The sequence below is a fragment of the Erpetoichthys calabaricus genome, chromosome 13, assembly GCF_900747795.2.
Source record: "Erpetoichthys calabaricus chromosome 13, fErpCal1.3, whole genome shotgun sequence".
NCBI classification, from domain to species: domain Eukaryota; kingdom Metazoa; phylum Chordata; class Cladistia; order Polypteriformes; family Polypteridae; genus Erpetoichthys; species Erpetoichthys calabaricus.
Genome location: NC_041406.2, coordinates 11367520 through 11382952, shown reverse-complemented (window position 1 = coordinate 11382952; position 15433 = coordinate 11367520). Strand labels below are relative to the sequence as shown.

Sequence of the window (15433 nt, the reverse complement as noted above, 5' to 3'; positions counted from 1 at the left end):
AAAATGGGAATCAACAAAAGCCTGACGCGCTGAAATGATTCCACAGACAAAATATCTTTGTTTTTAAAAGTTTTAGTTAAAATTCAAAGTAAAACTGTCAGTCAGTCATTATCCAACCTGCTCTATCCCAACACAGGGTCATGGGGGTCTGCCAACACAGGGGGCAAGGCAGGAACAAACCCCAGGCAGGGTGCCAGCCCACCACAGGGCACAAAGTAAAACAGTTCACACACAAAAAAGAAAAATTCTTGTTAAGAAAAGTTCTATTTAAAGCTTAAATCTTGTTACATTTCAAATCGTTACAAAAACTGTACGCCTATCCCATTTCTAAGCTGAAAATGGGTCCTTTAAGTCCCTGTGTACTGGGACCTGTTCTAAACAACAGCTGACTCAGTTAACGCAGTGTATCTCAGTTATAGCACGAAAGTTCTATCTCTTAATAACTTACAGGGGGAAAAGACTATACGATTGTCTATGACTATTGTAATAAGTAGACAGACTACTTGAGAAGGTTTGGGGTGGTAGCCCCATATAATGTCTCACAGACAAAACAAAAGAAGGTTAGACATTCGCCTAAATTGATCAAAACCATTTGACAACTCAAAGAGGGCACATTGCGGGTATTTAAAGGGAAACAAAAAGATGGCATTGTTGATTAACAGCAACAGGGGACGGAAATGGTGCCAAAAGGTAGAAGCCAGAAGTGACGTCTTTGATGGGGAGTGGAGACTGACATCTTCGTTGTGGACCCGGATGTAGAATAGCCGTTTTGGGAGCCTGGATATGGAGAAGGTAAGCGATCTGATGTATTATTTATCTTCTTTGGATTTGGAGATAGAGAGAGACGTTAGAGGCCCATACAAACCCTTTGCCTCGCTGGATTTCACTCACCTCTGGGCTTGTTGTCTGTCTCCTAAACTATGAAAGAAAATGATCTATCTAAACTGGTTGAGAAGGCTCAGGAGTTGGGAATCATTCGTTTCAAGGTCTTTTGCATGAGCATTGCTGTTTTTGATGTTGAATATTTTGGAATTTTATTCCTTCTGGTGGCCTTCTTGTATGCCCCGAGTGTGCCTCTGCTTGTTCTAGATGCCAGAGTGACGTTTCCTGTCCTTGGGAGATGTAACTTCTGGTTTTCGTAACCTCTTGTTAATTCCAACAATGGATAAAAAAAAAACAGCTATTTTAACGTGTTGGAATTGTTATATTTTTTAATTGTATTTCTTCTGGTGGCCATCTTGTGTGCTGCAGCTTGTTCCGTTTGCCAGGGTAACTTTTCATGTCTTTTGGGGGTATGGCTTTCAGGGGGCCAAAACCCGCTGTTAATTCCAGCCATGGTTTTAAAAAGCCACCCATTTTGACATGTCTTTATCTGAGCTTTGGACAAAAAAATACCTTTACTAAACTTATCTCAATTATTCTTTGCTTTCTGTATTGATCTCCTCGGTTTCTGACTTTTGTTTTGTCCTTTCAACACTTTTTGATCTCCTGGTTTTGACCCTTTTCTATTTCATATCTTTTCTGTTTTTTTTTTTTAATTATTTTTGTTTATTTTGTCGTAAAGATTCTGATTTCTGGTCTGTGTTTGGACTTTGTTTGCCATGGATCGCCTTTCTTGGCTCTTTTTACTCGTTTGGACTTTTGTGCTTCTTTTTTTGTTAATAAATCTTTGATTTATGAATACTCTTTATTGCATTTTGGTGCATAAGCCAGGGGTTGGCAGTCATCCTCCTCCATGTGGGGCTTTCGCTTTACTTCTGGAATATTTCATGTCACTTTGTCAGCACCCCCATTTCTAGCCCTGCTCCAGTTGAAGTCACCTTAGAAGCCTGGCCAAAGTCAGGTGAGCCTCTGCTGGGAAGACCAGCTAAGATTTTAGATTGTTTTTGAATTCCTTCTGCATTGCAACATAGAATCCATGTACTCATCTGTGACTGAATACAAATCTAATCTAATCTAATTGGGTTTCTTTCACAAGGGTCGCAATACTCCTAGAACTGAGAGATTTCAGTTTGAGTTTTACTAAATTTGCAAACCTTTCTGAAAACATGTTGTCACTTTGTCATTATGGGTTACTGATTAGAGACTGATGGACACAAATGACAAATGTGGAAGGAAAAATGGAAGGAAGTGTGCAGAAAGTGAAGGGGGCTGAGTACTTTCTGAATAAGCTGTATGAGGTTCAGAGGTGCTAAGATCTCACATCATCTCGTCCACTGCAATGTTTGCTTGAACAACATCCTGACATGTCGCCCTTCACTTGTGTGCTGTGCAGAGTGAGGTGCAGCAACATGATTGGCTGAGGAGGAGATTTGCTTTAACGAGTGGGTGGACTTAATAAAGCAATTCAGATATATTCAGGCAAAAACAAGGTGCATATAAAATGTATTTATTAAAATGAATAAAAATATGCCTTGTTAAAAGTTAAGAAAAGAATGCATTCCAAGACCTTATATTACAGTAATTAAAATAAACCTAATTTACTGTATAAGCAACAGAATATTCAATGTTTACCCAGATCAATCATTCATTTAGAGACGCACACAAACACACTGCTGTGTCATATCCACTGATTTACAGTTTAATTGTAAGAAGCAAGATTAAAAAAAAACTACAGATGAGGAAGATGAAAAGGAGGAAGTTGCAATTCTTTCAAAGAAAAGCACTGAAGTCATCTTTCATAGAAATGTCCTTGTCTCTTTATAAGTCTTTATAAGTCTTTACGTTTCACACACAGGACTGTCTTGACCTGCCAGTTTATGTATTGGACTGCAATGCACAAGGACACTGACTCAGTGTGACCCTCAAGAGGTCCCTTCATCTGAGAATATACCAACTGTAGAAGGTGGGCATAACTGTAATATACCTGTAAAGTTGTAAGGGGAAGCGTAGTACATCATGAAAGGTCAGTTAGTCAGTCAGTCATTGTCCAACCCGCTATATCCTAACACAGGGTCACGGCGGTCTGCTGGAGGCAATCCCAGCCAACACAGGGCGCAAGGCAGGGACAAATCCTGGGTATGGCGCCAGCCCACTGCAGGGCACACACACACCAAGCACACACTAGGGACAATTTAGGATCACCAATGTACCAAACCTGCATGTTTTTGGACTGTGGGAGGAAACCCACGCAGACACAGGGAGAACATGCAAACTCCACACAGGGAGGACCTGGGAAGTGCACCTGGGTCTCCTAACTGTGAGGCGGCAGTGCTACCCACTGCGCTACCGTGCTGCCCCATCATGAAAGGTTCTATCTATCTATCTATCTATCTATCTATCATATAGTGCCTTTCATATCTATCTATCTATGTAATCCTGCCAGCTATGCTAAGTTTATCTATCTGTCTACCATATGGTGCCTTTCATCTATCTATCTATCTATCTATCTATCTATCTATCTATCTATCTATCTATCTATCTATCTATCTATCTATCTATCTATCTATCTATCTATCTATCTATCTATCTATCTATCTATTAATTATATAGTGCCTTTCCTATCTATCTATCTATCTATCTATCTATCTATCTATCTATCTATCTATCTATCTATCTATCTATCTATCTATCTATCTATCTATCTATCATATAGTGCCTTTCATATCTATCTATCTATCTATCTATCTATCTATCTATCTATCTATCTATCTATCTATCTATCTATCTATCTATCTATCTATCTATCTATCTATCTATTAATTATATAGTGCCTTTCCTATCTATCTATCTATCTATCTATCTATCTATCTATCTATCTATCTATCTATCTATCTATCTATCTATCTATCTATCTATCTATCTATCTATCTATCTATCTATCTATCTATCTATCTATCTATCTATCCCTGGAAATGATGGTCACCTGGACAGACACAATATAAAATGATGTAATTACTCATTCAACTCACATGAATGACTTACAGGATGACCCTGAGTGATCCACTTGACCTGCGGGTGCTCAAGTTGTAGAAATGCAGATATCCTTGTAAAAGTCCTGCAATACGCTTTGGTATGGTGTTTGCCTTGAAAGGCACTATATAAATTCTAGTCAAAATGCAAAAAAGTTAAAAAAAGTTCTCCATACACTTACTGGAGAAACTCATTGACATTGTGCTTTGGTTGGATGGTAATACTGGGTTTTTTGGTATATGTTGGCGAGGATAACGTAACCAAGAATCGTGGTTAAAGATATTTGTTATGCTTTGATGTCATTGAATTTTGTGATTATATTAGACTAGTTGGTTTGTTTCATTGGCCACTTATACATTTAACGTTATATGGGACTGCACAATAAAATAATGGTTGTGCTGTCACCATCACTGTAAGCTACCTGTTAGGCTGGCAGGCTAAATAGATTTATGCTGCCACCAGTGACGTGAGATGAGGTTCATGGCTGGTGAGGCACGGACTCCTTCAGAGTGAGATTTACAAATGAATGAATCCCAAAGAGTTGCTTATTCACTATTCAATTGGCAGTACCCAAATAACATGTGCTATAAATTTGAACAATAATGTTACATAACAGCAAACAGATTCATTTTTTGGCAACAGTTATGGCATTTCCTGTTATTTCTATATCTACAAAGTACTGTCCCTTCTGAGTTTTATTTGACTCATGTTTTGAACACACTTGATGTGTGACACGTTTTCAGTTTCTGAATCCACAAGTTAGGTTATCATCTAAATGTCTGCATATTTTTGTCAAAAAACGTCTTTCACAATCCAATCACTCAGCTACGTAGCAATGAGCTCCCTTTAATGACCATAACAGAAGTTGCAGACTGAGTTGGTGGCTGGTGAAGATCAGACACATTCATGACCTGGCCGATCCTTCGACATCGGTGGCAGAGTGTGTTGTAGACTTTCTATCACTCTTGATAAGTAGTGTTGGTAGGAAACCCATCGCTAAAGTTAGTGCATAGCGGCAGCGTTTTCATTTGCCATTGGGGCATCACCAAAAGTTTCAGTGCTGATGTCGGACTGTTGAACATTTTGCGGTTCTCTTCAGTTTGCTTTGTTTGTCGAGACATTGTTCATGTTTCTCTTGTGTTGTTCACATTCCCCTCCAACAGGACGTACATACATAACTTTTCTATTCGGTAAGCTACTAATTGAGAGCCTCCTGTTTACATTGGATGCTTTAAGTGTTTGTGATTGGTAGAAGTGAAAGTCAGCCTTATTTCTGATAGGTAGTCATGCGCAGTAAAATCATTTTGAGTCAGTCATTTTGTAATCTGCTTATTCCTAAACAGGGTTGAGGGGAGCACTGGAGCCTATCCCAGCTAACGTAGGGCACAAGGTAGGAACAAACCGTGGGCAGGTCACCAGTCTGTCACAGAGAAAACACAAACACACACACACACACACACACACAAAAGGGTTAATTCAATATCGCCAGTTCCTAACCTGAGGGACTTTGGGAAAAAACTGGAGCACCCACCCATCCATTTATACACATATATAAATACTTTTTAAGAGTTCAATTAACTGTTTAGGTAGTAATGTAATTCTGGCAATTTTCTCAAGCAGGTTTATAATTAACTAATCAAGGGAGATGTATATTAAAATCCATGTATGTTAAAAAAATAATTGTATGCTACAAAACAATTAAAAAAACTGTTGGGCACAGGCCTACCCGGGCCCAATATTGACACTACACCTGACTTACATCCTTCTTGACAAATCCATTTTAAGGTGTACCTCCTGCGACACTATCTAGAAACATCCTTATACTGGACCCACTGAAAACGGACAATTATCTCATTACGGTTAAGGTCAGGGTTCCTCCATCTGTCTGTCTGTCTGTCTGTCTATCTAAGGGTTATTGGAGAGAATCCGCAACTCCGTCATGTTGATCTTTTAATTACTGATCATTAAATTGACCACAGTTCATTTGATTTATGATAATGATCATGATGCTGTGATGGACTGGCCCCCTGTCCTGGGTTTATTCCTGCCTTGTGCCCTGTTCTAGTAGCTGGTTTGGGCTTCAGAAACCCCTCACCCAAATCTCCACAACCTTTTCCTGCATTAAGCAAGTTAGAACATGATATGACATGACATAATGACTACGATGTGTATGTTGTGACTGTCTACCCAATGAGGTGTGTCACGACTGATGACAATAGATGTATCAAGAGTGATGGCAGTGGGCGTGGCCTGAAGTTAAAGTCTTCTCATTTGCTAGCATCGGGCACTGCCAACCATTGGAAGTCACAGAGTGGCATGTCGGTGGTGTTCATGGTTGTCTGTTTGATCACATCTGTCTGATGAATTATTTTTTATTAATTCTGCAGACTCAGGATGGATGCTGGTATGCTGCCATATCAGATTTCATCTCAAACAGTCAGACAAAAGACTGGACAGGAACCAAAATTCAAAATTGAGTCACTTTAACCAACAGTCTAAATGGAGCATTAGTAGCGATGTATGGACTCAAATGTGGCTGGTATGGACTCCAAGGATTTCTATTAGTCTCAAATAAACGTATTCACAAAGCCACACTGTTCTCCGCTACACTAGTAGACTGAGAGTAAAACGAACTGACGGTTGACGGCAGATGTGGCTTCAGCAGGCTGCACTTCAAGAAGGGCACTTTGGCAATCATTTTGATGAAGTGCCTTTTGAATTTTTCCCCCACAAATATGTAAAAGTAAGGGTTCAAACAGCTGTGGATATGGGCGATGACCTCCGTCACCTGAAGCGTCAGGTCGATATTTATATTCGACTTGCAGTCACTGAATATTCCGAATGTCTGCAGGGCATCCAAAAATGAAGCGATATTGTACGGCATCCAGAAAATGAAAAAGGCCCCCACGATAAAGAAAACGAGCTTGATGGTTTCCCGCTTTACGGAATGGCACCGTAGAAGCCGTTTGATTATCATGAAGGAGCAAAAACACATAATTGCAAGGGGAATCAAAAGCCCTAAAATGTTCATCTTAAGTATAGTGGCAATTTTGAAGGATTTCCGTTGTAAACGTGAATACTGGGGTCTGCAAGTGGTGATGTTGTCATAGATGACCGAATTGTATAAAATTTCAGGAAAAGAAACTGCAACCGAAATCACCCAAACTACAGAGCTTGCAATGGTGCCGTAAAACACAGTCCTCGCTCGAATGGCGTACACCGCGTGCACCACTGCGAGGTATCTGTCGACGCTCATCAGGGTGACAAAGAAGATCCCTCCGTAGAAGCCCACGTGGTACAACCCCATAATTATTTTGCACATAGCGTCTCCAAAAATCCACTGATCGGCGGCGTAATAGGCCAGAAACGGCAGCGAAATGATGAGGAGCAAATCTGAAATGGCCAGGTTCAGGAAAGACACATCGGTCATGCTCTTGAGCCTCACACATTGCGTCACGATGTACAACACCAAGCCATTTCCTACAAGTCCAATGACAAACAACATCGAGTACAACACTGGCAGGAATTTCGATGCAATCTTATTCTTCACACATGGATTATTGTCATCCTCATCCCAAGGAAATGTGGAATTAATGTCATAAAAATAAAATGTTGAAGTTTCCATTATTGGATTCCTGTTGATAAAAGGAAAAAAAAAGGGTCATCAGATCTCTGGTGTAAATTCACATACCAGCCTGAGCACATTTACAGTCGCGGTGAAAAAGTTTTCATACCTTCATGTAACGGAGACATAGGTCATGGAAACTTTCAATGATTTCTACAATTGTTCTTTTTCTGATGATTGCACAACATACAAAAAAAATGAAAGAGAAATCTAGCACACACACTTTAAATTATAGTGAGTCATCTAAAGCCATCACAGGGCCATAAATATCCACTTGGGTGACAACTTGAAAGCTTATCTAATGGTAATTAACTCTTTGAGGACTAAATATTTTTTCCAAAAAAAGCAATTTTCTGAAAGGCACACAAAGCAATGGTTTCACACATAAATCAACATAAAACATCTGTTGCTGTGTGCTGTGGCCACCAGTTCGCTGTCTCTTGTGGCTCGAGCCTCTCCCAACTAGTAGGCTGGCTGCCAGGCTGTCTTCGCATGGTTTGGACAACAGCAACGGTCACACTCACAGTGCCACGCAGTCTCGTTTGTACCACTTGTCAATGTAAGTGGCAGTCCTCCCAGGCGAACTGTTGGCACGTCAGCCACACCAACGCGTTCAGGACCACGATCAGCTAGGGATCGATTAGCTGGGGGCCAACCAGCTGATAAATGGTACCTCACTTTTGTTTTCAATCTCAACTTCCAGAGTTTCCAGAGTTTGAGTCCAATTCAGCAATATTATGCAAAATGTCATCCAAAGAGTATTTTGCTTTGTGCATTTGCTTCACTCTCTTGCTAGATGTTGATGCCATTTTTGCCATCGTTTGCACTTAACTACTCACGGTGTAGCAAGGCCACATACAGTGCATCCGGAAAGTATTCCCAGCGCATCACATTTTCCACATTTTGTTATGTTACAGCCTCATTCCAAAATGGATTAAATTCATTTTTTTCCTCAGAATTCTACAGACAACACCCCATAATGACAATGTGAAAAAAGTTTACTTGAGATTTTTGCAAATTTATTAAAAATAAAAAAATTGAGAAAGCGCATGTACATAAGTATTCACAGCCTTTGCCATGAAGCTCACAATTGAGCTCAGGTGCATCCTGTTTCCCCTGATCGTCCTTGAGATGTTTCTGCAGCTTCATTGGAGTCCACCTGTGGTAAATTCAGTTGACTGGACATGATTTGGAAAGGCACACACCTGTCTATAGAAGGTCCCAAAGTTGACAGTTCATGTCAGAGCACAAACCAAGCATGAAGTCAAAGGAATTGTCTGTAGACCTCCGAGACAGGATTGTCTCGAGGCACAAATCTGGGGAAGGTTACAGAAACATTTCTGCTGCTTTGAAGGTTGCAATGAGCACAGTGGCCTCCATCATCCATAAGTGGAAGAAGTTTGAAACCACCAGGACTCTTCCTGGAGCTGGCCGGCCATCTAAACTGAGCGATCAGGGGAGAAGGGCCTTAGTCAGGGAGGTGACCAAGAACCCGATGGTCACTCTGTCAGAGCTCCAGAGGTCCTCTGTGGAGAGAGGAGAACCTTCCAGAAGGACAACCATCTCTGCAGCAATCCACCAATCAGGCCTGTATGGTAGAGTGGCCAGACGGAAGCCACTCCTTAGTAAAAGGCACATGGCAGCCCGCCTGGAGTTTGCCAAAAGGCACCTGAAGGACTCTCAGACCATGAGAAAGAAAATCCTCTGGTCTGATGAGACAAAGATTGAACTCTTTGGTGTGAATGCCAGGCATCACGTTTGGAGGAAACCAAGTACCGCTCATCACCAGGCCAATACCATCCCTACAGTGAAGCATGGTGGTGGCAGCATCATGCTGTGGGGATGTTTTTCAGTGGCAGGAACTGGGAGACTAGTCAGGATAAAGGGAAAGATGACTGCAGCAATGTACAGAGACATCCTGGATGAAAACCTGCTCCAGAGCGCTCTTGACCTCAGACTGGGGCGACGGTTCATCTTTCAGCAGGACAACGACCCTAAGCACACAGCCAAGATGTCAAAGGAGTGGCTTCAGGACAACTCTGTGAATGTCCTTGAGTGGCCCAGCCAGAGCCCAGACTTGAATCCGATTGAACATCTCTGGAGAGATCTTAAAATGGCTGAGCACCGACGCTTCCCATCCAACCTGATGGAGCTTGAGAGGTGCTGCAAAGAGGAATGGGCCAAACTGGCCAAGGATAGGTGTGCCAAGCTTGTGGCATCATATTCAACAAGACTTGAAGCTGGAATTGCTGCCAAAGGCGCATCAACAAAGTATTGAGCAAAGGCTGTGAATACTTATGTACGTGGGATTTCTCCATTTTTTTATTTTTAATAAATTTGCAAAAACCTCAAGTAAACTTTTTTCACGTTGTCATTATGGGGTATTGTGTGTAGAATTCTGAGGAAAAAAATGAATTTAATCCATTTTGGAATAAGGCTGTAACATAACAAAATGTGGAAAAAGTGATGCGCTGTGAATACTTTCCGGATGCACTGTAACACGTCAAGCGGGTTGGCTTTCTGGACTGGCCGTCACTGTGGCTGGGAGGGTGTCTAAGGAATTTCCATTCAGGCACTTTTGTGGACGACCAAGTGCTGGGAGGACCCCGCCTGGTAAGGATTCCAGCTGCCAGTTGCCATTGTCATGTTGCTATAACAACTAAGCAGGGAAAGGATGTTTCGGCGGGAAGCTTTTCTTTTTAAGGGGAATGGCGGATTGAGGAGGAGGTTAAAAGAAAAAAGCAGAAGGCAAGGCTACACTTATAAGAATCTTCAGGATCAGACTTCACCCACGGACGTGTGCTATTTGTGGATACCCAACCCGAAGCTGAAACAGTACGATGAATCCCCCAGAAGAGGATTCTCTGGGTGCACCCGCTTTCTTCGGGAAGCTATTTTCACCTGAGGACTGATTTTTGTTTCACTCCATCATACAGTAAATGAAGGCTGTGGTCGGGGCTCTTGAGGGACTGAGTGAGGATTCTGAGTGTCTGGGCTTGCAAGTGTCCTGGATAAAAACCAAAGATCCAGGCCTTTAATGACCACTTGGGCACGGCCATCAGCAGTGTGTCTGTTTGCGGAGAGAGTGTCGACCTCGCCGAGAGGTTTACTTACCACAGCAGTGACATTCATGTCACTGATGACTCATCCTATGAAGTCAGTAGACAGATTGGGAGAGCATGGGGGGTCATGTGGTCACTGGAAAGGGGTGTGTGGTGCTCCCGATATCTGCAAAAGGACAAAGGTCCAAGTCTTTAGAGTCCTGGTGCTTCCTGCCTTGCTATGTAAGACATGGACGCTATCCAGTGACCTGAGATGAAGACTGGACTCCTTCACTACTGTGTCTCTTTGGTGGGTACCACTGGTTTGACTTGGAGTCCCGAATGAGGCACATTACCTGCATTGTGAGGGAGCGTCAGTTACAGCACTACGGCCATGTGGCACGATTCCCCGATGGTAAGATCCTCATTATTGGGGACCCGAGTGGCTGGACCAGGCCAGGGTCTGCCTTGGGGGTTGCCAACTGGGATCCTGAATTGTTTTGTCGTGTAGTGGGGGCGGCAACACACTGTACCAGTGCACGCTCCCCAACTTGGCCTGACTTGACATCACACAGTAGGAACTGTACTGCAGGTTCCTTTGCCGTGTCATGGACTACGTTAAATCTTTCTATTTTCTGAGGTCTTTTTTCTTCATGTCTGTTTCAAACCGGGGATTAAGATTTGGCCGCTGGGGATGGCGTCTGGGAGAAAGGGTTCACAAATGAGAACTCAGGCACCAGTCAAGTAAATGTATTAATTGGATTATAATATACTTAACCAGTCTAACTTCCTTCAGATTTTGGCCAAGTATTAGGGGGGGGGGCGCATATAGGGGAGAAGAGGGGCCAAATATGTTAATGCTATTTTATCCTTCAAATATCGTCCAGTTCCCTCTCAGGTGGTGAAGTGTAGTAATTGCGTCCCGTATCGGGCGATTGTTACAACGTGAGCGCAGGGAATCTGAGTCAGTTCAACAAAGTTGTCTTTCCTTCTAGCAAAGTGAGTCAAACTAAATTGGTACAGTGAGTTTTGTCACCATTTACAGTTGATTACCACCATCAGCCCCTCCTATTTACAAAAGTCGACATCCACCCTGAAAGAATTAAACCCCAAGGTGAGAGATGGCGCTGTTGCCTAAAGCTTCTCCACCTTCCTCCCCTGCAACTAAGATGACCAACAGCCTCAGTTGACATCACTTCCGGGTCACAGGTTCACGGCCCCGCCCCTTTCTGGTCTGGCTTCTTCTAAAGGGGTCTGTTGTTTGACTCCAGTCTGAAAAGACCTTATCAATATTTGCTATCTTTTGTTATTTTATTTTTTTCCATCAAATTATACAGGGGTCACCTTCGAGGTGTCCCAACACTCCATCTTGCCTTGTCTTATATTTTTACACCACACATACCTGCTTAGGTTATTAATGAGGTGGTGCTGACAGTTATAAAAATGTGTCTTACCCCGTCTTCTATTGATCAGGACTGACTACAGATGGTCGCTTGTCTGACCACTCATTGGACTGACTGACACACATTACAATGGGAAAGACCAAGGAGGTCAGCGCAGACGTGACAAAGGGGATCGTAGGTCATCGAAGGGTCTCGTGAAGCCATCTCTGAACAACTTCACATCCCAAGATCATTAATTCAAACAGATGTTCATAAGGACAAGTCATTTGTGGCTGGAGTTAATGGATGAAGACCTAAACTGTCATCCTCAACTGGGAGGAATTTGATCCGCATGGTCAGATGCATTCCAAGAACCACCAAGAAACAGGTCTACCATGGACTGGAAGTTATGGAACACCAGTACCATTGTCAACAGTCAAGCAAGTTTTACATCACCTTGGGCTGTCCAAGAAAGAAGCCCCCTGCTCCAAAATCGTCTCCTTCAAACTTGACTAAAGTTTATGGCTGATCACATGGATAGTGAAAATGGTGGGATGTTTTATGGTTAGATGAGGCAAAGATGAAGTTGTTTTTGGGTGTGTTTGATGAGGCTTTCAACCTCAAGAACACTGTGTCAGCTGCAAAGCATGGTGGTGGTAGCCTCACATTCTTGGGGCTGTTGTGCTGAAAGTGGAACTGTGGATGGAATAATGAAGAAGGAGAATAATCTCAGAGTTCTTCAGCATAACCACAGACCATCAGCTAGAAGGTTGAACCTTAAACCCACATCAAAGTTAGTGTTGGAATGGCTAAATCAGGCTAACATCAAACATTTGGAATGACCTCAACCCTATTGAAAATATGAGGACTGTGCTTAGAAGTCCATTCTGTATCAGGAAACCAACAAATTTGGTTGGGTGGACAAGACGAGTGGAATTACAACTCAGCTAGAAAATGTTGATAGGCTAGCAGAAGTGTCTGATTGAGATGATGTGTACTCAGGGAAATTTAACCAAATATTAATTATGTTATATGTACATTTGTGACCCTCTGATGGTTTCAGAAAACCCAAAATAAATCACAATTTGTGCACTAAAGTTCTGATTGTGTTCTTTTGTAATAAAAAGCCCAATGTCACCCTGACATACAATGCCCTCTACATTGTCGGGGGCACATTTACCTCTTGATAATTCTAAATCAAACACATGAGACCTGAGTAAAGATCACATTGCAGAGTTTCAATGAAGGGTTTTGAGGAAATTTCGGTCACACCCCACTTTTTCTACACGGCTCCCCCCATTTCAGGGCACCGTCACGTTTGGGACAATTGGCGTCACAGGTGTTTGTGATTCCTCTGGCGAGTTTCATTTGCCTCATTAGTGCAGCGATAAGAGACCTGATAGATCTGTTTCTTCCTGAAGACTACCTTTAGAGCTGTTTGGTGGAGAGCTCTCCAGTGACCATGGACAGTTGGCCAATGTCTCTGCTGCAGCTTGTTAATAAATGGAGGTGATTCTGAGGCCCAGTGAAGCAAATTCTCTCCTAATGAAGTGTGAGGACCACACTTTGGTAGTCCAAAGAGAGGAGATTCTGGAGATATAGCATAACTTTCAGTTGCCGGAGATGCAGAAGAAACATCTCCTTACTGTTGGCCTACATTTTAATCTGATAAGACGCCCAGTAAATGAGTGCTAAGTGTGTTAGTACACCATGCACCTTCACCCTGTGCCATGTTCTTGGTTCTCTTATATACCCATCCATTGTCTAACCTACTTACCCAGAACAGATACATGGGACCTTCTACTTGAAGTACTCAAACATAAATTTTACCTGAGCATTCAGCTGTGCAACTTGATTAAAAAAAATGAATTATCTTAATCCACAGTGGTGGACGCTCATCATCAGGACACAGTGGCCTCAATGGTGCTAAGCCAAGTGAAGTGTTAATATGGCATCCATTGGACAAATCTTCACAGAACACGTCCCCTAAAAGACAAAATAAACATATAAAATGTCACGTCGAGTTCCATACTACATTCCACGTCATTCGTACTGTAACTCATGGTGAGGGTGGACAAGGATCACTCAGTGAAGATCTCCTCCTTCAGTCATGGAAGGCTGCAGTGGCTGAATGCTTCACTTTTAGCTGGATGTCCTAATTAGAAGTCATCCGGCTTAACTTTGAAGTAGCTTAAAAGACACAATATAGTAGTGGTGGCTAAAGCACTGGGGTCTCATTTATAAACAAACAGATTTGATGTTAAATTCCACGGAGTTGATCAAGAAGCCAGGTTTATGCTTCACGTTACGTGATGCGCGCTCCAGCGGATGCTACTGCTACCCAAGTGTTTATACTTGCGTATGTACGTTACGTAAATCTGGAACATTCCACCAGGTGGCAGTGCGAGATATCATCACGGTGAGAACAGGTCCAGCTTTGCTGTGTTGTGAGTTGCCTGAAACATCCATCAAATTCCGAGGACACCTTGCCACAATATCTCTGAAAAGGATGTTGTCAGATGTCCCTTATGCCAGACTATGGAAAATTTTCTTAACAGACCACACGAGAATTGAACTTGTACTTTTAATTATATTTCACTGATGGCTTTTGTTAACAGGTCCTTGTTTTCTAACACCTGTCTATAAAGTTGTTTACATTGACAGCTAAGGTTCCATGACGGTAGTAAAAATATATTTTTATTACGAAATTTGAAAATGAACTAAATATGGGACATTTGGGTGTCCCGGAACGGTCAGTATGAGACAGGGGACAAAATGATCAAATGTGGGACATGTCCCGTATATACAGTGCATCCGGAAAGTATTCCCAGCGCATCACTTTTTCCACATTTTGTTATGTTACAGCCTTATTCCAAAATGGATTAAATTCATTTTTTTCCTCAGAATTCTACACACAACACCCCATAATGACAACGTGAAAAAAGTTTACTTGAGATTTTTGCAAATTTATTAAAAATAATAAAATTGAGAAAGCACATGTACATAAGTATTCACAGCCTTTGCCGTGAAGCTCGAAATTGAGCTCAGGTGGATCCTGTTTCCCCTGAATATCCTTGAGATGTTTCTGCAGCTTCATTGGAGTCCACCTGTGGTAAATTCAGTTGACTGGACATGATTTGGAAAGGCACACACCTGTCTATATAAGGTCCCACAGTTGACAGTTCATGTCAGAGCACAAACCAAGCATGAAGTCAAAGGAATTGTCTGTAGACCTCCGAGACAGGATTGTCTCCTGGCACAAATCTGGGGAAGGGTACAGAAAAATTTCTGCTGCCTTGAAGGTCCCAATGAGCACAGTGGCCTCCATCATCCATAAGTGGAAGAAGTTCGAAACCGCCAGGACTCTTCCTAGAGCTGGCTGGCCATCTAAACTGAGCGATCGGGGGAGAAGGGCCTTAGTCAGGGAGGTGACCAAGAACCCGATGGTGACTGTCAGAGCTCCAGAGGTCCTC

At 42.3% G+C, this 15433-nt stretch overlaps 1 protein-coding gene across 2 annotated transcripts in view; it reads right to left on the bottom strand.

Annotated features, from left to right (window-relative positions):
• Window positions 1-2373: 2373 nt before the first annotated feature.
• LOC114663984 (C-C chemokine receptor type 4-like) overlaps window positions 2374-15433 on the bottom strand; it is a 74802-nt gene continuing 61742 nt past the window's right edge. For both annotated transcript variants that reach the window (XM_051935666.1, XM_028817957.2), the window contains exons 2-3: window positions 13791-13946; window positions 2374-7547 (exon numbers count right to left, since the gene is read on the bottom strand). In XM_051935666.1, the coding sequence (XP_051791626.1) occupies window positions 6494-7547; window positions 13791-13798 (1062 nt within the window). In that variant the 5' untranslated portion in view covers window positions 13799-13946 and the 3' untranslated portion in view covers window positions 2374-6493. The remainder of the gene's footprint in view (window positions 7548-13790; window positions 13947-15433) is intronic.